Source organism: Bicyclus anynana, chromosome 26 (genome assembly GCF_947172395.1).
Source record: "Bicyclus anynana chromosome 26, ilBicAnyn1.1, whole genome shotgun sequence".
Taxonomy (NCBI): Eukaryota; Metazoa; Arthropoda; class Insecta; order Lepidoptera; family Nymphalidae; genus Bicyclus; species Bicyclus anynana.
In genome coordinates, this window is record NC_069108.1 from 3,192,712 (window position 1) to 3,217,504 (window position 24,793).

Consider the following 24,793-nt stretch of genomic DNA (forward strand, 5'->3'; position numbering starts at 1 on the left):
CAAGTTTTTTTAATAATGTGGAATTGGCTTGCATATATGCAAGGAAACTATAATCAAAGTGGCTTCTGACCATGCTTTTATATAATAGAGATAGGACTTTAGGATCAGAGCCCCAAAACGTTCCAGTCAAACATCTCAATAAATTAATGCCTTTTAACGCATTTTTGCTAATATAATTAATATGTCTGTCAAATTTTAATTTATTATCGATAATTACACCCAAAAATTTCTTTTGATTTACAAATGGAATATCTGTACCATTATATTTGATGTTATTCCCCACTGGGCTGCCAAAAATCATACATGAACTTTTGGAAGTATTGATATTTAATTTTAACAAATTTTTATAATAAGACTGCAACTGGAACAGTGCAGAATTAATAGTATTTTTAGCTATTTCTATATTTCTATTTACACTATACATTAACAAGTCATCCGCAAATTGTAAAATTTTAACATCTCCTAATAAAAAATTTTCAATTTGTGAGGTGTATAAATTATACAAAATTGGTGACAATGCTGAACCTTGCATAAGACCTTTACTAGTTTGGTTTATCCCATGGAGTATATTATTGTACTTAACATAAAAATGTCTATTATTAAAAAAATTTGAAAGCCATTTTAACATTTTTCCAGGGATACCGATTTCATGAAGACAATTGATGAGCTGGTTTAAGTCCACATTATCATAAGCCCCCTCTATATCCAAAAATATACATACTGCTGTGGATTTAGACAATTGACAATTCTTCATATCATATATAAATGAAGTTATACTCTCTGATGCGCTTTTACCTCTACGGAAACCATATTGAAAACCTGGTAATAAATTATTAGTTTCTACAAAGTAGTCTAATCTTAGTTTAAGCATTACTTCAAACAATTTTCCTATGCAAGAAGTCAGCGATATAGGTCTGTAAGAATTGCAATCGTCTTCAGGTTTATCTTGTTTCAAAATTGGTATTATACATTGAATCTTCCAACTCTCTGGAATACATTGAGAAAGCCATAACTTGTTAAAAATATTAAGTAAAGCTATTTGACCTGCTTTATGTAACTTTTTAAACATTATATAAGGAATGTTGTCTAATCCTGGTGCAGATTCCTTTCTTGATTGAAGTGCTATATTGAATTCTGCATAGGTGAATGGATTTAGTAGCCACATGGAATTTTCATTGTCATTGTTGTATTCAAAAACAGAGTTGATTAAGTTTGTGTTATTATTATTCTGTTTAAGTTTTGAGATGAAATTTGGAATCCATACATCATTTTTAAGTTTTGGTTGGTTATTTATTCGTTTAAATCTTTTCATATAATTCCATATATAAGTTATAGGAGTGTATCTATTAAATGATGAACAAAGTTTATTCCAACTATCTTTCTTTGCTTTTTTAATGATTATTTTTTTAAGTGCATCTATTTTTTTATAATTTATATAATTTACCATTAACCCTACTCGCCTATATAATTGTAAAGCCTCTTTGGAATTTTTAACTGCTACAGCACAATTTTCATCCCACCAAGGAGCGGGAGCTTTAATAGTTCTTGGACCCTCAAATTTAACAAGCGGAATACATTCTTTTTTTAAAATGTTCAAAATTTCACAAAATTTGTTATATGACTGTAAAGGATCTAGTTCATTAAATGTCATATACTCAAAATACTCCTTGGATTTCTTAAAATATTTATCCCAATCTGCTTTATTATATAAAAATTTCTCTACTTTATCATTGACAGAATATTTAGATGGAATTAAGTTAATTTTTGTGAATGTGGGATAGTGGTAACTACCCAAAGTGTCTACACCTACTGTCCATTCACATAACGGAGCGAGCACTGGGCTCACTCCAGTTATGTCAATAGCAGAACTATTTGCATATGGTCTCTGAAGTGTAGTAGACCTACCAGAATTTAATATGCACAGATCCTGTTCATCAAAAATATCAAATAGGCTTCTACCCCTTGAATTTGTACTATGGCAACCAAAAGAAATATGATGTGCATTAAAGTCTCCTGCTACTAAACAGGGCTTTGGCATATCACTGATGATACTTTTAAGTCTATTGATTTTACATTTATTTTTATTTTTAGGTGGACAATAAACACAAAGTATTGATAAGTCACCAACATTGGTTCCTAAAGAAATTGCTATGGATTGAACATCTTCATAAAATTTTGTTTTCAAAAGTTTATATTTAAATGTATTTCTTAATAAAATACCTACACCACCATGTTCATTCTTTGCATTTTTTCCAACAAAGTTATAGCCTGGGATTTTTACAAGATTACTAGAGTTTTTAAGCCAAGTTTCATTTAATAATAAAATATCAATATTTTCCTGTGTTAAAAATGTTTTTACTAAGGGTTTTTTATTATTAATACTCTGAATGTTATGTTGAGCAATAATGAGCTTTGAAGCCATTAAACTTTATTCAAATGTTTCAAAAATGCTTCTTTAATTTTACTTGTGCTTTTTATGTCATTTGAGTTTCCTATAGTAACTAATGTATTAATTATTGCGGATAATATTTTTTTATTATTAATGATATCTGAATAAGAAATATCTAAATTTTCTTGTGTGTCTAGTTTAGATTGGTGGAATTTTTGCTGTATTTGTTGAGGCTTCGGGAGAGTAGGAAAATTAACACTATTAATTTCAATTACCTTAGCATAAGATTGTTTATTTTTTTCTAATCTCGCTGCCTTTATCGGGCAAGTTTTGGATATGGCTAAGTGAGCTCCACCACAATTACTGCACTTCAATGTATCAGCCGTGCATGCTTTGTAGTGGTGTTCACCAGCACAGCGTGAACAGACCTGTATATTTTTGCATATTTTCCCATAGTGATTAAATCTCATACATTTAAAACATTGCATTAGTGGAGGAATATATGTATAGACCTTATAACGCCAATTGTCTAAATATATATATTGTGGTAAAGTTGTTCCTGCAAAAATTACACTAATAGTTGACAAAGGAACAACATCGTCTACAACCTTTTTCATGAATCGTCTTACACCAATAATCTCACACTCTGAAGAAAGTTTATTAAATAGTTCATGGTTACTGGACTCTTTAGGTATAAACCTGACAACCCCCACCCTCTCCACAGAAGATGCCGGGATGAAGGCACGAAGATTGTAAACCGTTAGGCATTCATGTTTGAGAAAATCATTGGCTGCTGTTGCTTGTTTGAATACTAACATTATTTTGTTAGCATTAATGCGCCTGCTCTCATAGATACCTTTTACTTGTTTAAAGTATTTGGACACAACTAATGGGTTTTTGTTCCCCAATTTAATTTCCGCCTCACTGCTTTCCACAAACACTGGGAATTCCGCGTTAGTGCTATTATCCGTGTAGGCTCTGCTATAACCTGCCTTTATAAAGGGTTTATATTTTAAACTCTCGTCCTCACCAGACTTATGCACTTTACGTTTTTTTCTGTCTAGCCTTTCGTGGGCATCACCATCACTGTCTGACGGCATTTTGCCTGATTTAATTTACATTTGTACACTTTATTTCACACGTATATTACTGAAAAATTTTTAAATTAAAATTTTCAATTTTAAAAGCGCGCTTCTCGATTCCCGCCAAAAATCGAATCAATTTTGTATTTGTTTTGTTTGCACCACAGACCTGGTTTGCACTTGCAGCCACAAACATATAATATATTAATTTACTCTTTGATCTGTGAGTCACAGATCAAAGAGTCTGTGATCTGTGAGTTTGCACCACAGATTATTAGATACTACGTTGCACCACAGAACACTAATTACTATAATAGTCATTCTCTTTACCCTAGTCAATGTACTCTATGTTTATGGTGTTTTGTAGTATCTCTAATCTGTGGTGTTTTCGTTTTGCTTCTTTTGATTTTGACGTTTGTGGTTTGTGGTTGTAGTCCAGGGTTCCCAACTTAGGGGTTTTCCCCCCAGATTTAGGGGGTAAAAATAAGTGAGATGGGATTTTTTTTAGGCACTGAAATTTCAAGGGGCATTTTCAGGGATTTTATTACCAACTATTATTAAATGATAATTTTAATATTTCTTTCTTGACCTAGCGACTTATAACGACATAGAATAATGTATTACATTATTCTACAACCACTCTGAGACAACTGGCGGCAATTTTCATCCAATAAAAAAAAATGTTAAATTTATTAAATGTCAACATGTTGTATGATTTTTTTAGGGGGACAACTCAATAATTAAGGCGATTTTAGGGGTTTTTGACATAAACTTTAGGGATAAATCATTATAATAATTTACTCTTTGGGATAAATATTTTCGAGAATTTTTAACACTGTTGTGGTCATAGAGTAGAATGTTTATAGGGGTGGTGTTCCGTGATCAGTGTTTTATGACATTCTATGACTCCTGAGTAAATATGTTCCTTGGTAAATATGTTCCTTGTTCTATGATGACATTTGTGATTTTGTCAAAGGATTTTGTTAATAATTTTTTGTGTATAATTATTTTAATACCTATGAATTTAATAATACACAAAATTTTTGCTTTTTCAATGGTGATTGAATGAAAATGAGTAAAATCAAAAAGCCCGGCCAACAACAGCAATGTCGTTGCTGCTTAGAAGTTATCGGTCTAAAAGATTTGTGGACAGAATATTATAATGGTGATGAGAGAGAAGTCTACGGTGAAATGGTGAACGAATGCTTTGCGATGCCCGTGAGTTCATCTTATTTATTTTATTTAAATATATTTATTGCAACAAACATATAAAATATAATCTTAAAACTCGGGATAAATTGCAGTGCTAGAGCGAACTTATCGATAATAGTGATCTTTTTCAGTTTATCTAACATTAAGGAGTAAATCAAATCAAAATCAAATCAAAAATCATTTATTTCAAGTAGGCTCAGTTTACAAACACTTTTGACTCGTCAGTTGACTATTTGTAAAGATTCTACCACCGGTTCGGAAGGCAGGTTCTGCTGAGAAGATACCGGCAAGAAACTCAACAGTTGCTTTTTTGAAATGAAAAAGACATACAGTATTATAATTTACAATTGATAACAATTACAATTTCTTATAGTTTTACTTGTGTGAAGTTGGAAGCTGATCCAACAGCCTCCAAGCAACTTTATCGTTAAGGATCTCATCAATGTTGTAGTAACCTCGACTAAGTAAATGTTTTTTAACACATTGCTTAAAGCTATGCATTGGCAGGTCCATCACAGTCTTGGGGATCTTATTATAGAAGAGTACATACACATACAGAGTACATAAACTGGTGAGATGGGTGGTAACATAAATAAATAGATACACTATATGAACTATACAAATTCTATAATTATTTTTTGTTCAGTTAAATCAATTAGTGATCAGTCGGTTGACTATAAACTGATTCACTACATTATGCGCCTCTTCGTGTTATGGCCATACATTAGTTTTTTTTTGGCGAGCAAGTCTGCTTTTGTCCAGATATTTTCATCTCTATTTAGGGGATGTGATAGATATATCTATAGAAGTTAAATAAAATAGTGCATATTTGTCTTCTCTTGCAGTGGGAGCATGAAGACAGTAAGAGGGAGTACATCTGCGACGGCTGCGTGACTCGTCTCCGGGACGCGGTCAGCTTCAGGAAAGAGATCCTGCACTCTGACCAATTGCTCAAGGAACACATAAAGAATGGTAATATATATAAGAGATAAGAGATAATTCCTTGTCCTCTCTTGTTCTGTCACACCCTGACCTGTTCTATTTAGTAGAAGCACATTGCCAGTTTTAGGTTTAGGTCACAGAAGAGTTTTTACAAGCGGTACAGTGAAGCCGGGGATACCAAAAAAAAACAATCAACACGAGTGAGTCATTGACATTAGCATAATGTTGCTATCTACCATATACAAACTTTTTCATAATTTGTATTTCAAGATTTAATACTAAAGTGTTTTTCAGATAGCATGGGTAAGGTGACAATCGCCTATATGACGTTCATAAGACTATTATTGTGAATCGCGGCATACTTTCAAGTTTGAAACTCGTACTCGTAAAACTCAGAACTGTCGTAATCTTCCACAACTTTTTTTTTTTTGGTGTTTTTACTTTGCAATATGTTATTAAAAAACATTCAACAAATGGTCTGTATGTTGTCATGACTTGGAGAGCATCACATCCAGGTATCCTTTTCTTTAGTAAAGGTCAGCCGGAGCTTCAAGTGTGAAACGAACTGTCACCCGCACCATCCTAAATGAAATGAACTGTAGCATCAATTACGTAAATAAAAATAATAATAGACTAAAGATATAATAATAACTAATACACAAAAACTACCATTAAAAAGACACTCAATCTTATTTTATTAGTTTTTGTGAACAGTTTTTTAAATATTTAAAAACATAAGACGCCATTTTTCTTGAATAATATTGGAAATTACTGATGCGAAGGTTCGTTTCGACTCGAAATGTATTTATCTATACTTATCTATACTTATAATAAATCTGTAGAGAGGTCAATTCTGTGCATGAAATATATTTCCAAAATAACTATCAGGGGGTGATTAGTGATCGATACTGATGCCAAAAATGCAATCAGTAAAATTTTTGTCTGTCTGTATGTTCTTTATAGAAACAAAAACTACTCGACGGATTTAAACGAAACTTGGTACAATTATTCTACATACTCCTGGGCAGGTTATAGTATACTTTTCATCACGCTACAATCAATAGGAGCAGAGCAGTGAAGAGAAATGTTGAGAAAACGGGAGAAGTTACTCAATTTTTTAAGCTTCCGTCGCGTGTACAGCCTTAATGGTTAAAGCTACATAGAAATCATGTATGACGGAAAAGTTCTCCTTAAAATTATCTATAAAAACATAACAGCATATATATGTCTATCTTTTATGGTTGACTCATAATAACACGCGTAACTCCCGATAGCTTAGCAGTTCGGTGCTTTCTAATTATATTTGTCTACTCTTATGTTTATAACAATCATCACTCATCCCAAATAAGAAAGTTAATATTATTACCTATTCAATAAAAAAGAATCATAAAAATCGGTAAAGAAACACCAAAGTTATACATGAAATACGCTAAGCCATTGCGCGTGAATACTAATTCATGCTTTAAGGATTATTTTTGTGTAACGGTTTATTAGTTTTGCCGCGCTCGACGCGACTCGCGGTGGGAGGAATGAATAAAGAAGTGCAGCCTTAATGAGTAGGGTAGGGGTATGGTAGGGTAGGGTTGGGGTAGGGGCAGGGGTAGGGTAGGGTAAGGGCAGGGTAGTGGTAGGGTAGGGGTAGGGTTTGGATAGGGTAGGGTAGGTGTAGGGTAGAGGTACGTTAGGGTAGGGATAGGGGTTCTTAGGGGGGGGGGGAGTTAGTTGAAAGTTTTCAACGACTTTCACGCGGACGAAGTCGCGGGCGGCCGCTATTATTATTATAATATTTTTTGAATTTGTATTTGGAATGGCTGCATCCCTGCCTGTTACGTACGCTCTATCTGCCTATTATTCTTTAAACTGTGGTTTAGGTTTAAATATATTAGAGGAAAGCCATGGCCAAAGCCTTCCACCAGCGAGACCTGGGCCAATTAAGAAAACTTCAATTGGCTATATATTATCCCCATTTTCCTAATATGGGAACGAGAACCACGCGGCGTCAGCTAGCATTTAATAAGTATATGTATTGTAATAATAATAAGCCCTTTATTATGTGTTAAGAAATTACAATATTATATACATTACATTTTGTTTTAATTTTTTTTTTTTTAAAGAATGTCTCTTAACATAGTGTGCCTTTTGGCATAGGCCTCCACCAGCGACTTCCACTGCTCTCTCTCTAATGCGACCCTTCTCCAGTTTGGACCTGCTGTGAGCTTTAAGTCATCCTCCCATCTAAGGAACTGTTTGCCCCGATTCCTTCTGCCATATGTATTGTAAGTAAAGTTAAATAATATGTATGGCGAACAATTTCACAGAAGCTGTCGCCGGCCACAGTGTGAAGGAGGAGGAGATGTCAGACGCTGAGATAGAGACGGAGTACCTGAGCATAGACTACCTCGACGAAGACGGACAGCACAAGAGTAACAGCAGCATAGGTAAGACTATAGCTTGGCAAGGGGTTAGCGATTTCCCGCGCGCACGACTTCAAACCCGCGCAGTCCTTTCCTCTGTCCCGCGTGCATGATTTCATACCCGCGCAGATATTCCCTCTGCCCCGCGTGCATGACTTTACTCCCGCACAGTCCTTCCCTGTCCCGCGCGCACGACTTCACACTTTCATGGAGGAATTTTCCATTTTATAAAATTTTTAGCTATAGTGCATACCCTAATTAAAACTTTGTGCACGCCACTGGGAATATACCGCCATTCGTCGTTCGCCAGAGCCTCGTCAGACCAACTGCACTGAACCACGCAGCTAGGTTGGCAATATGATATCATATCAAATCTATACTTCTATACTAATATTATAAAGCTAAAGAGTTTGTTTGTTTGTTTGATTGAACGCGCTAATCTCAGGAACTACTGGTCCGATTTGAAAAATTGTTTCAGTGTTACGTAGCCCATATTCCTACGGGAACAGGAACCACGCGGGTGAAACCGCGCGGCATCAGCTATTTTAATATAAACAACTATCATACGCATAAAACAATACCCTCCTTCTGACGCAGTCGGGTAAAAATTGGATGATAATGATGATGAATTTGATATTCCAGAAATAAAAATAGAATCGGGAGGTATAAAAGAGGAGAGTATACCGAGTAAGAGCGGGCGGCGCTACACGGAGGAGGACTTCAAGAAGTGCATAGAAGCGGTGAAGAGCAGGAAGCTGTCGCAGACCAAGGCGTCCATCATCTACCACGTGCCCCGGACCACCATCAGACATGCTCTGGCCAGTAAGTACATTTTTTATTATTAAAAAACAAAAGGAGGTCCATTTCAGGTTAGCTAGTCTATTTCATAGATTTTATACTATAGACATGTCACTAGCGCAACAGTCCGTCCGTCCGTCCGTCCGTCCGTCCGTGGTTTAGTGCACGGACTGTAGAATCCTGTAAAGGACATGTCCCAATTTTATATGGACGCTGGATTTTTATTCCGAGTATCAACTAAGCAGAACAAATTATTTCATCTTAGAAGAACATAAAATGTAGGGCTTGAAACCTAACATACAAAAAATTTTGGAACCTGCATTTTTTTTAATTGATTAAATAAAATGTATTTTTTTCGTTAGCTCACAACATTAATTAAGAATTTTTATCATGGCAACATGCTTGTAACTCACACACTGACAGATTGTCAATGATCTTCGCGTAGTAGCGTTTGTTTATGGTTTATGTTTTTACAACAATTTAAGGATTTTTTTGTTTAATGCAATTCTCTGTCTACGATTTAATGTTTCTTTTTAGCTTGTGTCTTATTGACATTTGATAATACATTGATTGATTGATTGACATGACATTGACAGCTTACACCATATATTAATTCAATTCCAGGTGTTTTTATTGGCTGCTTTGCTTTTTCTGTATTGTCTATGTTTAATTTGTAGACAAGGGAGTGAGACAAAAAAACATTTATCTAATTAATGCGAGATACAAAAATTCTGAAAATTATTTTTCCAACAGCAATTTGTATCTTCTATCCATAGAAAATACCATCGACTTGCTTAAAAATTATAAATAATAAAGGCCCATTTTGGGACATGTCCTTTGAATGAGTATGTACCTAGTATGTACATTAAAATGGGGACGATATTTTATGTACTAGTTTATTCCATAGTGTGTTATCGTTGGATAGGTCTTTGAAAGATATGAGGGGTCTTTTACCAACATATTTCGATTTAAGGATCTGTTTGTAAGATATTAAGCTTTTAAGATCTAATTTTTGTTTGAGTCAAGTGTAAAAATCCACAAAACTCAGTGGGTTATATAATGAAATTACAAGAAAGACTATAACAGTTAAGTATTTAAAGAGTAATTGTCGACCAACTTAAAAAACGTAATTGTAAATTGAAAGTTCTGTTGTTAGTTAAAAAGATAAAGTTGTCAATAAGATAACTCAGAGTCTGTTAAAACTAGAAAGCTAAAATTTGGTATGAATATACATTATATGTATATAATTTTAAAAAAAAAAATTTAGGGTTCTTTGCCTATATGCAAAGTAAGGATTGATTTTTTATGTCTATCCCACGGTGTGGGGTTATCGGTATTTTTGTGATACAACAATAAACTACATGGAGTATGCCCAATTAGTTTGAAATCCATACGGGATCCTTAGTCATGAGCTGGTTCTTGCGACGCGGCGCACTCCAACTGCGACACTTACACTTGAGAGACACTCTCAGATTATTCCTGAACGTCATCTTGTAAACAAACCGATTTAACACTACTTGTTCCAACTGCGTTATTTGCGATATCGAATGAAAAAGCGATTTTTTTTATTCTTTACAAGTTAGCCCTTGACTACAATCTCACCTGATGGTAAGTGATGATGCAATCTAAAATGGAAGCGGGTTAACTTGTTAGGAGTAGGATGAAATCCACACTCCTTTCGGTTTCTACACGACATCGTACCGGAACGCTAAATCGCTTGGCGGCACATCTTTGTAGGTAGGGTGGTAACTAGCCACGGCCGAAGCCTCCCACCAGCTAGACCTGGACCAATTAAGAAAACCTCAATCGGCCCAGCCGGGGATCGAAGCCAGGACCTCCGTCATTAAATCCACCGCGCATACCACTGCGCCACGGAGACCGTCATAACTATTGAACCCAGGACCTCTGTTGAGCACTATAAACTGCATCAGACAAGTCATCAATATTTATATATTTCGTGTAACTGTTGGAAACTAAACACGTAAAGAACTAGAGATTGTGTTGTATGCACTTAATTCATTATATTTATTTCAGTTTGTATTAATTAAACAAAAACCTTTGTAAACAAAAAGTATTTGTTGAAAATTAAAACAATTGTAAACTAAATGCAAATTGAGCTTTATAATGTACTAGCTGATACCGCGCGGTTTAACCCGCGTGGTTCCCGTTCCCGTAGGAGTACGGGGATAAAATATAGCTCATAGCCTTCCTCGATAAATGGGCTATCTAATACTGAAAATTTTTTTTAAATCGGACCAGTAGTTCCTGAGATTAGCGCGTTCAATCAATCAAACAAACAAACAAATTCTTCAGCTTTATAATATATGTTGTCTCTAGAGAGCCTTATATAGAGTAGTTGAGAAAACAGATGACCGAATTTGGGCCCACTTTTCAGAATGATACTGAAATGAAAAATTTACTAAAAATCTTGAAGAATTTATTCGATTACCACATTAGAATTTTAACCGAAATAATATTAACCAAGAGGGAAAATAAGCTGAATTTATAATTTTACACTGATCGAAGTGATTAATATAATATATCTTTTTTGATGCAAATTTCACTGATTGTCAGTTGTCTTTGCAAACACGGGCTATCAATGTCAAAGTTAATCAACGAATGAGTTATTATCATCGTCAAAATATAATTACTAACGAGATTTGATTATATGTGTCAAGTTAGTGTTAAATCCATATTAAAACTGTTGCCTGTCAGTTAGACACAGATATGCGTTGAATTTTATGTCAAAAGGATACAAATGATTGCCCACCTTTATAAGTAATTAAACTGATTACTTGATTAGGCAAATATTTGTTCTGATGTATGGCCAATTTTCAGCTCTGTATTTGAGCCCGAATTTGTATAGAGACTGGGTTTCTCCTTTAATAATATAAACAATATTAATTTCGTATACCACTTGGTCTGAAATTTACTTATTAATTTTAAAATAGTAAATGATTGAAATTATATTATTTATTTTTTCAAACGCCAAAAATACTTTTTGGCCATTTTGCTTTTCTCATTTAAAACTGGATTTACAGTAAACATACACGTCAAACTAAAGGATGTCCAATTTTTTTGCATATTTTGCCAACAAGCAGTAAATTGCGGTTGTCCAATTGTTCACAGAAGGTTTCTCGTATTGTTAAATGTGTATATACTAAATTATGGATCATAAGTATTATGGTAAGTATACCTTTCATGTATCATAATATGTATTTTTAAAGTAGGTATTGATATTTAAGAAAGCATTCTAATAATAGGCAAATATTTAGCTATCTCTCAGGTTTATTCCAATACTAGCGGACCCGGTCAAGCTTCGCTTTGACTTATGTGCGCTTCTAACCTACCCCTAACCTACAAATGCTCCGTACAACCTACCCCCTATTTTAGGGAAATGGGGGTAGGTTTCTAGGGGCACTCCCCATCCTTTCAAATATCTCCACTTAAAAAACACGCCAATTCGTCGCTCCGTTAGGCCGTGAAAGACGGATAAACAAATAGACACACACACTTTCACATTTATTATATTAAAAGTATGGATGATATTTGAGATAATGAATATTGGCAGCTGATCTTTAGTTCCAAAATCGCAAAATATACTGAGAAAGAACCCAAAATCATATCCGACAGTTTCCTAAATTCATCGTTTTCAAAAGTGCATACATACAATTTCTAGTTTAACCTTTGGAACCATGTAGTACAGCTGCCATAAAAATAAAGATTCCTGAGCATTGCTAGCAGCTTTAGTGTTCATTTACACGAGCAGTACCGACGACTGCAGTCGACAACTCTCGGCGGCAGCCAACAGCAGTCGACTGCAGTCAGCGACGTCTCGGCGGCAGGCGACGGCGTCGCCGACTGCAGTCGACCGCGGTCGTCGGTAGAGTTGCCGCTCGTGTAAATGAACCCTTAGATTGTACTCAATTTGTTGGTCTTGGGCAGCTCTCCCACGTGACTATCTGCAAGCGACTCGTATTTGCTTTTGTTTTATGTTTTCAATATGGCTGTGAATACATTTAGCCAGTATTTTGCCCCACTAGGGCGCAAGTGGTCCATCTGTCATTGGCACTTGGCCGTCAGTCATAGTCAATAATGTCATGCTTTAGTAATTTGAAAGCAACCTTACTAAAACTTTTGCTAGAGTCCACCGAGAAAATCGAATTAATCAATCAAAACACTATTGTTCAACCTCCACTTTACTTGTGCACCTTTACAGAAGAGATATTGAATAAAATGCAATCTACTTTGTGCAATAAAACTCTAAAATGCGGCAAATTAATGAAAATGAAACGAGAGTTAAATGTCATTCCACGATTTTCCCGCCAATTTCCGCTCGTGTTTGCTGCGTAGCTTGTCAGTCGCTTCCGTAAAATTTTACTATCGCAACATGTAACTGACACGTTAAATGTAAGTCGCACGTTTGACAGGTGCTTTGGTGTGTTAAATCATATCATCGAAATTATCATGTTTAAGTGAATTATTTATTCTAATGCTGTTTTTGGTCTTTATTTTCAGATTTACCGCAAGAGCCTCCAACAGTCCCGAAAAGATCTAAAAGCTCTGATAAATCTCCGAGCCCTCATAAATCTCCAAGCTCTGATAAATCTTCAAGTCCTCATAAATCTCTAAGCCCTTACAAATTTTCAAGCCCTGATAGATCTCCAAGCTCTGATAAATCTCCAAGTCTTCACAAATCTCAAAACCCTGACGAACCTCCAAGCACACCAGTTAAAAGAGGAGTGATTCTGAAGAAGAGACAACAGAACTTGGACAACCTGATAAAGTTCACCAATGCTACTCCTATCAAAAACGTCAGAAGAGGCTACATCTGCTACTTCTGTCCCAAAGAGTACGAAGATCCGAAGGATTTGAAGGACCACACGATAGCAGACCATCTGAAGTATTCTAACGTGTCAAGGTCGAATGTGTCAAGAATACAAGTCATTTCGGACAGCAGTATCAAACTCGACGTAACGGATTTGGTCTGTCGAATTTGCGGGAAACCTTTATTGACGCTGGAAATGGCATTCGACCATATAAGAGGTCACGACGTGAAAATCCACTTGGATTCGAAAGACCAGCTGGTCCCTTTCAAGTTTGACGGGAAAACGCAAAAATGCGTCGTCTGCAACGAAATTTTAACCAGTTTTAAACTCTTGAACGATCACCTCAACCAAAACCATTACAAGAACTTTGAATGCGGGACTTGTAAACGCGGTTTCATAACCAAAAGTTCCTTGCAATCGCATCTCATCATCCACCAGACTGGGGAGTATCGTTGCAAATTTTGCGAAAAAGTCTTCAATTTGCGCGCACGCAAAATACAACACGAAAGATACGCGCATATGGGGAAACGACGTAACAAATGTTTGTACTGTGACGAAAAGTTTCTGGATGCCGACCAGAAGAGGAAACACCACAGCGAAGTCCATGGGATCGCGCGACAGAAGTTCCCATGCAATTCCTGTGACAAGCATTACTTCACCCAAGCCTCTCTACACCGACACATTGAAGGGTATCACCTGATGAAGCGACCCTACAAATGTCCGGAATGCGAGTCTACCTTTTTCAAACGCAACTTGCTGACGATGCACATGGTGAAACACACCGGCGTCAAACAGTTCCAATGTGACATATGCAAGAAGACGTACGGCAGGAAGGGCACGCTGCAGACGCATATGCGGATACACGCAAACCTTAAACAGTACAAATGCGAGCTGTGCAGTAAAGAGTTTTTGCACAAATGCACTTGGAAGGGACACATGGCGTCTAAACACAACCAAGCCGTGTGAAACTTGCAAAATTGCCATAGTTCATCTACTTTTGGAAATTTGTTTCGCCCTATATTGGTAAGGTGTACAGACAAATTTTATACAATAGACACTTGACAGACAGTGCTTTGGTGTAAAACTGAAGGTACATTCTTTAATGAAACAAATCCTTTAGTTTATACGCACAAACACACTTGGTCTGTCATCTAACCATTATATCTAAATGTATCAGAATAGATTGACAAAGAATACGTGTCTGTATGTATTGCATCTAAGCGTTAGAGGACCCAGTTATATATAATTCAAGCGATAATGCGTTAAAGGAAAAACACAGTTTCTACCTTTAAATTATTGTCATTTTGTTCACATGGTAAAAGGAAATAAATGAATGATTAATTGGTTAACAATTAAAGTGAAATACCGCTTTATTGCATACAAGGCATTTAACACAGAAAAAATATTAATAAAAAAATATATAAATGTTTGCAAAGGACTCCAAGGATTGATGCTGCAATGTCTCAGACAATGATGACGGTATTTTAACTAACAATGCTTTAGAAAGATGTTCTGTAAGTTCTAGATGGCGCGACTTGTTTCGTAAAGTGTAGGGATTTAAAAAGGGGTAGCGATCAGTTGGCGGGAACGACCTGCGATATAAAGCGCTCGTCGTCCGGTCGGCTTCAGTGTGCTCGTGGCGTAAGAGCCGTCCACATTACTTGCTGTGTAATTCTTTATGGGTTACTTGGGATAGGCGGGGAGAGTGACTTGAGTGGAAAAGGGAAGTTTGTTAACTATCAAAGACGTCTTTAACCCTTCACAAAACGTTCAGAAGTGCGTGACTTCACTCAAGGTCATTCACTTCCATTATAGGGTCTTATTTTGGTTACAATTTGATTTGTTAATTAAGTTGTTCTGACAAATATAATGTGACCTTTGTTCAATATTTCTTTTCTTATTTTTGTAATCCACTTCTGAGTCTACTAAAAATTATAAATTGGTGTTATCTTGCACACATGTGTTTTGCAAAAAAATTATTGATTATTAAAATTGTATTGATATATTTTTGTTTCTCAATAAAACGTATTTTATAGTTGAAATTGTTTTATTTGTTTGTATATTTCCACTCACTATAAACTAACATTTAGTAGTTTAAGGTAAAAGTTGTTATTAATCTTACTTACTTATCTAGATTATTATTTATGTAATTCTATGGTTTTTTAACAAAAATAAAAGTTCATTTATTTTAAAACCAATTTTAAAATGAACTAATTGAAATGACTACATTGGACTATATACGTCGATTTATTTTTAATTTTTACCACACTGATGGCACAGAGTTTGCCTATCTAAGTCTGAAACGTATTAAATGTGTGAATATTCAATTTGAACTAGATAACATTGCTAGGCATCGCAGAGATCTACACCGCTTCGTCATCAATATTCCTCGGACGCGTACTAAGCGGTTTAGTTCCTCGTTTCTTATACGCACTGCAAAGATGTGGAATGCTCTTCCAGCTTCCGTTTTCCCCACCTCCTACAACATGGGTACCTTCAAGTCAAGAGTGAATAGGCATCTTCTAGGCAAGCGCGTTCCACCATAGGCTGCATCACTGCTTACCATCAGGCGTGATTGCAGCTAAGCGCTTGCTTATACGAAAAAAAAAAAAAAAAAAAAAACGTTAAACAAAATGCGGGAGAAAAACAGTTCTATGCTAACTGTCGTATAAGTTCGAGTGCAGCAGCGAGATGTAGTTTAACACGAAGAGGAGAGAAGGAACAAAACAATAATATGTCCTGTTTATTTGTAGGACATCGTCGCACCGGCGCCAAAACGAGCGAACAAAAAATAAAGAAATACATAGATCCCGTGGAAGTGGGTGACTTTCATAGCAGAATGTTCCCAGAACTCCTTAACTTTGGCATCGATTTAGCCACTCTGATGGATTATTCAAACGCCACGCCCATACGCTGCCGCGGCGGTAGAGGATACAAATGTTGCTACTGCAGCGAGGAGTTCCCTGACGCGGCAGATCTCAAACGACACACCATGACAGACCATGATCGGGAAACCAGATGCGGCCTGATCAAAGGCAGATACGCTGCATCGTCTTTAGTCAAGTTAGACATCACATCCTTACAATGCTCCAAATGCCGCTGCGATTTCGATGCAATACAGCACCTAATAGATCACATCGTCGATGTCCACGGGGAAAACATACACAGGGACATAAAAAACTACATCTTGCCCTTCAAATTCCAAGGCGAGGAACTCCGCTGTGTCATATGTTTCACGCCCTTCAACAAATTCAAAGTTTTACAGGAGCACATGAGCACGCATTTCAGGAATTTCATATGCGACTACTGTAGTTCAGGATTCGTTACACGCACGATACTTTTGAACCACATGAAAGGTCACCAAATGGGGTTCTACAAGTGCGACTTTTGCCCGAAAACATACGATACACACCGCAAGAAGAAAGCGCACGAACGCCTGGTTCATATACACAGGAATATGTTGAACAAATGCGGTTATTGCAATGAAAAGTTTAGTCGGTTCTCGAAAAAGGAGGAGCATTTGGTGCAAGTTCACGGGGTGCGATCAATAACGTTTAACTGTCAAGCGTGCGATAAAGTGTTCGTCTCTCAAAGGGGTTTGCGGGATCACACGAAGAGAGACCATTTAATGGAGCGTCGGCATAAATGCAACGTGTGTGATATGCTGTTTTTTAGACAGAGCGACGTGAGAAAGCACATGGTGAAGCACACAGGGGCCCGCACGTTCCAGTGCTCGGTGTGCCTCAAGTCGTACGGCAGGAGGAACACGCTGCGCGAGCACATGCGCATACACGCGGACGACAGGCGGTTCAAGTGCGAGTACTGCGGACAGGCGTTCGTGCAGAAGTGCAGTTGGCGGGGACACATGCGAGCCAAACATGGCGAGCAAGTCTGATCTGTAACCTTATGGACATTGCATATACTGTATTATTAACTAATAGAGCAGCTGCACTTGCTCAATAATGTCTATACTTAAAAAAAACGTGTGTGCTATAGACCACACGACTGAAGTAAAACTTCTTTCAAACACAAAAACAACAAAGCGCCATCTATGAGCCTCAGTGTAAAAAAATGGATTCTTTCAAAGTACACTAGATGGCAGCTCGTATTTTAAAAGCTACACGAGATTACACTTCTTGTGACGTATTCATCAACGTGCTCCCTAAGTCAAGCCCGTCCACCGCCTGTCTGTTCTGTATGTTTTTTAGACAGGCATTCGTGCAGAAGTGCAGTGTGCGGAGGGACACACAAGCCAAACATGGCGATCGAGTTTGATCTGAGATCTTACTATTAAGCCACCGTAAGCGATGCTTCGCTTCAGTTTTGTTAATTAATAGATAGTGCAGGTGCACTTGTACAATAATATTCATACATGAAAAAAAATTAAAATGTGTGTGCTATAGACCACACGACTGAAGTAAAACTTCTTTCAAACATAAAAATAGAGCGCCATCTATCAGCCTCAGACATAACTTCATTGCAACAGTTTCTTGATGAAAGGGAAAGTTTCAAAGTTCTCTAAGAACGCCATCTATTGGTAGTTTAAAATAACAAATGCTGTTTCATTATGCCTGTAGATGGCAGCACGCATCTTGAAAGTCACACCACACTTTTCGTGACAACATTCATCTTACTCCGCCTGTCTGTCTGTATGTTTTTTAGACAGAGCGATGTGAGGAAACACATGGTAAAGGGGCCCGCACGTTTCAGTGCTTAGTGTGCCTCAATTATCTTTTTTATTTATTTATTACTCATTATTTGTACACTACAATTAGAATACAAGCGATACAGAAACACAAGAAAAAGTAGAATACAAATACGGCCTTATCGCTTAGTAGCGATCTGTACCAGGCAACCTTAGGCTTAGGGACTTATATTAGGGCATTTATCTGTAGGTGCCACTTGATGTGTATTATGATATTAAATGTATTAGATTATGGATATTAGGATGTTTTCGTTGAAAAAATATAGTATAAAGCACAGTATACATATAATATTATTAAATATATTATTTTCAAAGTATTATTTTAAAACGATGAGATGTTTATTTTGCAAACAATATAATTATTTGTAAAATAAGAGAATTGTGTTGTGTTTTTACAATGTTTATTGAATATTGAATATTTATTAAATATTTTAAATTATGTAGTGCTTCTTTTTTCAAGTGAAAATCTGCGGCAAGTTATATATTCTATAGATGGTATCCAAAGCTACTCTAGTGGGATCTTTCCAAGATGGTCCAAGATTGTATGGAGACCAGGATCAGTCATTGTACCCTGGCGGAAATAAAAAAAGATATTTTTTTAACTGTTTTTGATTATACAAATCTACATTTACTTTAATTCTTTCGAAATAATATTCATTATCTCCCAAGAAACGCAACATTAATAATGGCGGATAGATGACGTTTTCAATGCAGTAATCGATTTGACGTTTGCTGTCAATTGTCATGTCATAGTTGCTCTATGGGCGCCATATTGATATACTTGAGGTATATCTTGGGTTTTTATTTTTTTTAAATCGAATCCAAGGCCACTCTGTTGAAAACCACAGCGTTTGCAACTACGCCAGAGGTCAAAAGGGAATGGCCATTCCCGGCCCAGGCCTACCCTATCCACCCGGCTATTTACTTATATCTAAAAATATCTTCATAATTCTACTTTAACAATGAAAAATAATTAAAACTATCGTAACAAGATTAACAAACCATACAGCCTGAGTTTTACGACATTTTTTTAAAGACTTATTTTAGTGTACTCAAAGGAGATTGCAAATATAAGAAAACTAATGTAGAACAAAGGTTATGATTCACAACACTTGTCAGGACAACTTTATTAACAAATCAAACTGTAACCAAAATAAGACCCTAGAATGGCAGAGAATGACCTTGAGTGAAGTCACGTACTTGCGAACGATGTGTGTAGGGTTAAAGGCGCCTTTTACTGATATCAAACACTCCCCTTTTCCACTCAAGTCACTCTCCCCGCCTATTCCAAGTAACCCATAAAGAATTACACAACAATAGATGTGGACGGTTCGAACCCCACGAGCACACTGAAGCCAACACCCAACACGAGATCGTGCGACGTCATATCCGTCACAGACTACTATTTACAACACTAAACGGCGATAACACTTATGATTACAATACAGCTACAATTTTTCTTTCAAACTTTGCCGCTTTGGTACATCGACGAACTTTTTGAGCCAGAAGAGTGGTAAAAAAAGGTTTTTTTTTTCAAGGAACATAGTTTTACTTAACCAGATCTTTTAACATCATTATCATTTAACATCATAAATATTGACGCCATTTCAAGAACCCAAGACAGAGGTCTTGGGTTCGATCCCCGGCTAGGCCGATTGAGGTTTCTTAATTGGTCCAGGTCTGGCTAGTGGGAGGTACCGTCCGTGGCTAGTTACCACCCTACCGGCAAAGACGTACCGTTAGCGTTCCGGTACGATGCCGCGTAGAAACCGAAAGGAGTGTGGATTTTCATCCTCCTCCTAACAAATTAGCCCGCTTCCATCTTAGATTGCATCATCACTTACCATCAGGTGAGATTGTAGGCAAGGGCTAACTTGTAAAGAATAAAAAAAATGATCATCTCCAAATACTTTTAGGTAAATATTTTGGAGTAAAAGCCTAAAGCAAGATATACCTCATAGCCTCAATAGCTCCGTGGTAAAGAAGTCAGACTCATCACCGAGGTGGTTGGGTTTCCGTTAGCTGGTTTATTGTAGCACTAACTCCCTAAAAGTCTTTTCTGACTACCGACAGTGTAACTTTCCAACAGCGAAAGAATTTTTCAAATCGGTTCGTAGTTTCCTCATCATTATCAACCCATATTCGGCTATATATAGACATCTATTACAGTATTTAATAATTCTAAGAAATATATGCGTTATTTTTAAGTTTTTCTTAATGTCTTGTGCTGACTATTAAATTATGTGTTTGTCTATTGGACAGATGTAATTTTAATAAAAACAAATTTAACGTTAATCAGTTTTTATTGTATAAGTTAGCTCATTCTTACATCGGAAAATTAGTTTTCAACTCAGCAGCGAACAGTTGAAAGCTGATTTCATGGTCTCCCGAACGAAGTGTTCCCGACAATTGGACAAAGATTTAACGTCTCCTCTCTTTATAGGCATAAAAAAAGAAGAGGACAAAGCCAAGAGAGAGAAGAGGAGTTCACCCAATAAAGCGAAACAGGAAGAAATGAGAAAGCACGGAGATAACATATACACACTGTTCACATATACTAATGCGACGCCGATCCGATGCAAGAATGATTTTGGTTACGCGTGTTGCTTTTGCGCAGAGGTCTACCAAGAGCCTAACATTCTAAAAGATCACACAATCAAATGCCATGAATATGAAATGAGGACCAAATTTATGGAAGGCAAACGTTTAGGTGACTATTTGGTCAAACTTGACATAACAAACCTCGAATGTAACATATGCAATGCAGGCCTAAAATCTCTCGACGAAGCTTTCGCACATTTGAAGGAGCACAACAAACCTATGCATTTGGATATAAACAATCACATAATGCCATTCAAATTCGAGGGGGAAGAACTGAAATGCGTGTACTGTAAAGTTGTGTTCAACAAATTCAAGAAACTATTAGAGCATATGAATCGACATTACAGGAACTGCGTATGTGATATTTGTGGCGCTGGCTTTATTAATCGTAGCACTTTCACAGTGCATTATCATGGACATAGTTTAGGGCACTTTCCTTGCCATCATTGTGAGAAGGTTTTCGACACCAAAAGGAAGCAGAGGTCTCACGAAATGGCGATACACATTCACGCCCAAAAGTCTTACAAATGCGGCTACTGCAACGAGCACTTTAGCACGCATTGGAAGAAAGAGAAGCATATATCCAGCGAGCACGGAGTCAACTTGCGTGAGATTAAATGCCAAGTTTGCGACAAAGTATGTCTAACTGCGAACTCTTTGCGGATACACGTAAAGAGGGATCATTTGAAGGAGAGACGTTTTGAATGCAAGGTTTGCGACTACAGATTCTTCGGTTCGCAAGAGTTGAGGGAACATATGGTGAAGCACACTGGGATAAGGGATTACAAATGTGACATTTGCTTGAAATCGTACGGAAAGAAGTCCACTCTGCGTGAGCACATACGAATCCACGCTGACGACAGACGGTTCAAATGCGGTCATTGTGATCTAGCTTTTATACAGAAGTGTAGTTTAAATAATCATTTGCGGTCAAAACACGGATATGTGCGAGTGCAATCTTAGTCGAAATATTGTAAAGCGGTAGCTATAGTTTGTCTATTTTTGGAAGTCTATTTTGCTTTGGATGTAGGGGTAACGTTTACAGACAAGCGTTCGACAGTAGATAGTTGACAGACATTGCGTTGGTGTGTAAAATTTAAGGAACGTTCTGTAATGCGAGCTACAGATCTGTAGAACTGTTTTTTTAATGATTTAGATTAGAATTTCGATTAGGTTAGTTAGAAAATTTATACAGTTAGTTAAAACTGCGCAGTTAACACTGGTCTTACGTTACGAAATGCCCTTTCAGCATATAAACACAAACGCGCTGTCTCAACTAACTATTTAATGTCTTTAAATCTTATCACTACACTAGTAGACGCCGCACAGTTTCACGCGCGTGGTTCCCGTTCCCATAGGTATAAAATATAGCCTTCCTCGATAAATGGGCTATCTTACACTGAAAGAATTTTTCAAATCGGACCAGTAGTTCCTGAGATTAGCGCGTTCAAACAAACAAACAAACTCTTCAGTTTTATAATATTAGTATACCTAGATCTGAAGCAAAACGCGCTTGGTCAAAGCAACATTCAAAGCTAAATGGAGTTCCCGAAATAGATTGACTATAAATAAAGTATGGCTATAGTTTAAGCATTATATTGTTCAGTTCATTCTCATTTTGAATTAAAATATTTGTTGTTGTTGCAAATTTTACTTTATAACTTTTCATTTAATAAATTTAATGTTACGTATATCTTGTTTCTTTCATTACCACTCTCATAATAAACATATATGTTAATACAGACGACTATATTAACTTATGTGAATCATTGTAATTATAATCGATTAAGTAAAATATCGGCTAACGGCATGGACAGGGCCTGTAGGTGCTAGAAAAAGAGGAAGACCTAGAAGTAGATGGGCAGACGACATTGAAAGGACGGCTGGAAAACAGTGGAGGAAAAAAGCCACAGATAGAGAGTACTGGTCATCTCTGGAGGAGGCCTTCACCCTCAAATAGAGGGGTTCGCACTAAATTTTTTAAACTTTATATATAAGTATTAATTATTATTACTTTACTCAAACTCAAGTTTGAGTTTGTACTTACAAAAATTTAAAAATTGTAATTTATTTTTATAAATTTTATTAACACTATGTATATGTGCTTACTTATGTGCGAAATAAAAGGCTTTTTATTTTTTTATTTTATTTATTATTTAAGTAAAATATCTCAATAGAATTTAAAGTGTGACTACAACTAAACCGTTAAGTAAAATTTAAAGAAGACCGGACTTTGACTGCATTGGATAATGTGTATCCTTTCTTTATAGGCCCAGACGATGGCCCGAGGGATGGGAAAGTAAAAAAACCCGCAAAAGCTACAACGAACGCGCACAAAAGCAACCAGGACGAAAAAAACAAACACCAAGACAACATTACATCCCTACTCAAACACACGAACGCGACGCCGATACGTTGCGAGAAAGACTCGAGGTACGCGTGTTGTTTCTGTGCCGATTTGTACCGAGAACCGGCTGAACTAAAGAAGCACAACATAAAGAAACACCAATCCGACATCGACACCATAATGACGGGCAAAAGACTACAGGATTATCTGGTGAAACTGGACATAACTGGCTTGAAATGCAATCTGTGCGCATTCAAACCGGACAGCTTGGAAGATATCATGAAACACCTCGAAGGACACGACAAAACTATCCACACAGACATAAACAATCACATAGTGCCGTTCGTATTCGACGGCGACGATTTGAAGTGTGCGATCTGTAAAACAGGCTTCAACACTTTCCGAAAAGTGTTCTTGCATATGCACACCCATTATCGAAACCACGTCTGCGATATTTGTGCTGCAGGATTCATTAACGAGAAATCCTTCCTCGTTCATTATAAGATACACAAGAAAGGGGTATTCTACTGCAGATTCTGTCACAAGGAATTCGAAACATTAAGCAGAATGAAGTCCCACGAATCAGGAGTTCACACAAACTCCCTAAGATTCAAATGCAGCTACTGTGGCGAGAGATTTACAAATTCTAGCAAGAAAATGAAGCACATATCAGCCGTTCACAACGTTCGGCAAAGGGAGATCAAATGCAAGCTCTGCGACAGGGTCTGCTCCACCATGGAAGCGTTGAGAGTTCACACCAAAAGGGACCATTTGATGGAGAGGAGATACGAATGCCATTACTGCAAGAACAAGTATTACCGTATGAATGAGTTGCGGAACCACATAGCGACTCATACTGGGGAGAGGGAGCATTTGTGCAAAGTCTGTAACAAGTCGTTCTCTAGGAAGATGGCGTTAGCCAATCACATAGTCGTGCATAATGTTGATAAGTAAATTAATTATAGCGTGTTAGAGCGGTGCCTCATAAAAGGTCCGTTTAGGTATAGCTACAGACACAGTGCGTCACAGACACGTAGCGTGGCAGACACTCACAGACACCGTCTATTTACACTGCCCAGCAGGTAACTAGAGACACGTAAAGTTTTGACGGCCTCCGTGGCGCAGTGGTATGCGCGGTGGATTTACAAGACGGACGTCCTGGGTTCGATCCCCGGCTGGGCCGATTGAGGTTTCCTTAATTGGTCTAGGTCTGGCTGGTGGGAGGCTTCGGCCGTGGCTAGTTACCACCCTACCGGCAAAGACGTACCAGTACGATGCCGTGTAGAAATCGAAAGGGGTGTGGATTGTCTTCCTACTCAAAACAAGTTAGCCCGCTACCATCTTAGATTACATCATCACTTACCATCAGGTGATATTGTGGTCAAAGCGTAACTTGTAGAGAATAAATAAAAAAAGTCCTTTTTATCAAAGTCCCCCCGACGCGTCGCTAATGTTATAGGCTATATTTTATTCT

General features: G+C 37.1%; 1 protein-coding gene across 5 annotated transcripts in view; it reads left to right on the plus strand.

Moving 5' to 3' along the window:
* The first annotated feature begins 4,402 nt into the window (after positions 1–4,402).
* Positions 4,403–24,793, plus strand: part of LOC112047127 (zinc finger protein 1 homolog) — a 28,037-nt gene continuing 7,646 nt past the window's right edge. The window contains exons 1-5 of one of the 5 annotated variants that reach the window (XM_024084072.2): positions 4,403–4,689; positions 5,529–5,655; positions 7,944–8,063; positions 8,682–8,861; positions 16,420–17,662. In XM_024084072.2, coding sequence (XP_023939840.2) covers positions 4,537–4,689; positions 5,529–5,655; positions 7,944–8,063; positions 8,682–8,861; positions 16,420–17,561 — 1,722 coding nt within the window. In that variant the 5' untranslated portion in view covers positions 4,403–4,536 and the 3' untranslated portion in view covers positions 17,562–17,662. Of the gene's footprint in view, positions 4,690–5,528; positions 5,656–7,943; positions 8,064–8,681; positions 8,862–13,355; positions 15,275–16,419; positions 17,663–20,814; positions 22,666–23,242; positions 24,381–24,793 lie in introns of those variants that run through there. The other 4 variants (XM_024084076.2, XM_024084074.2, XM_024084071.2 and 1 more) reach the window with 4 other exon arrangements.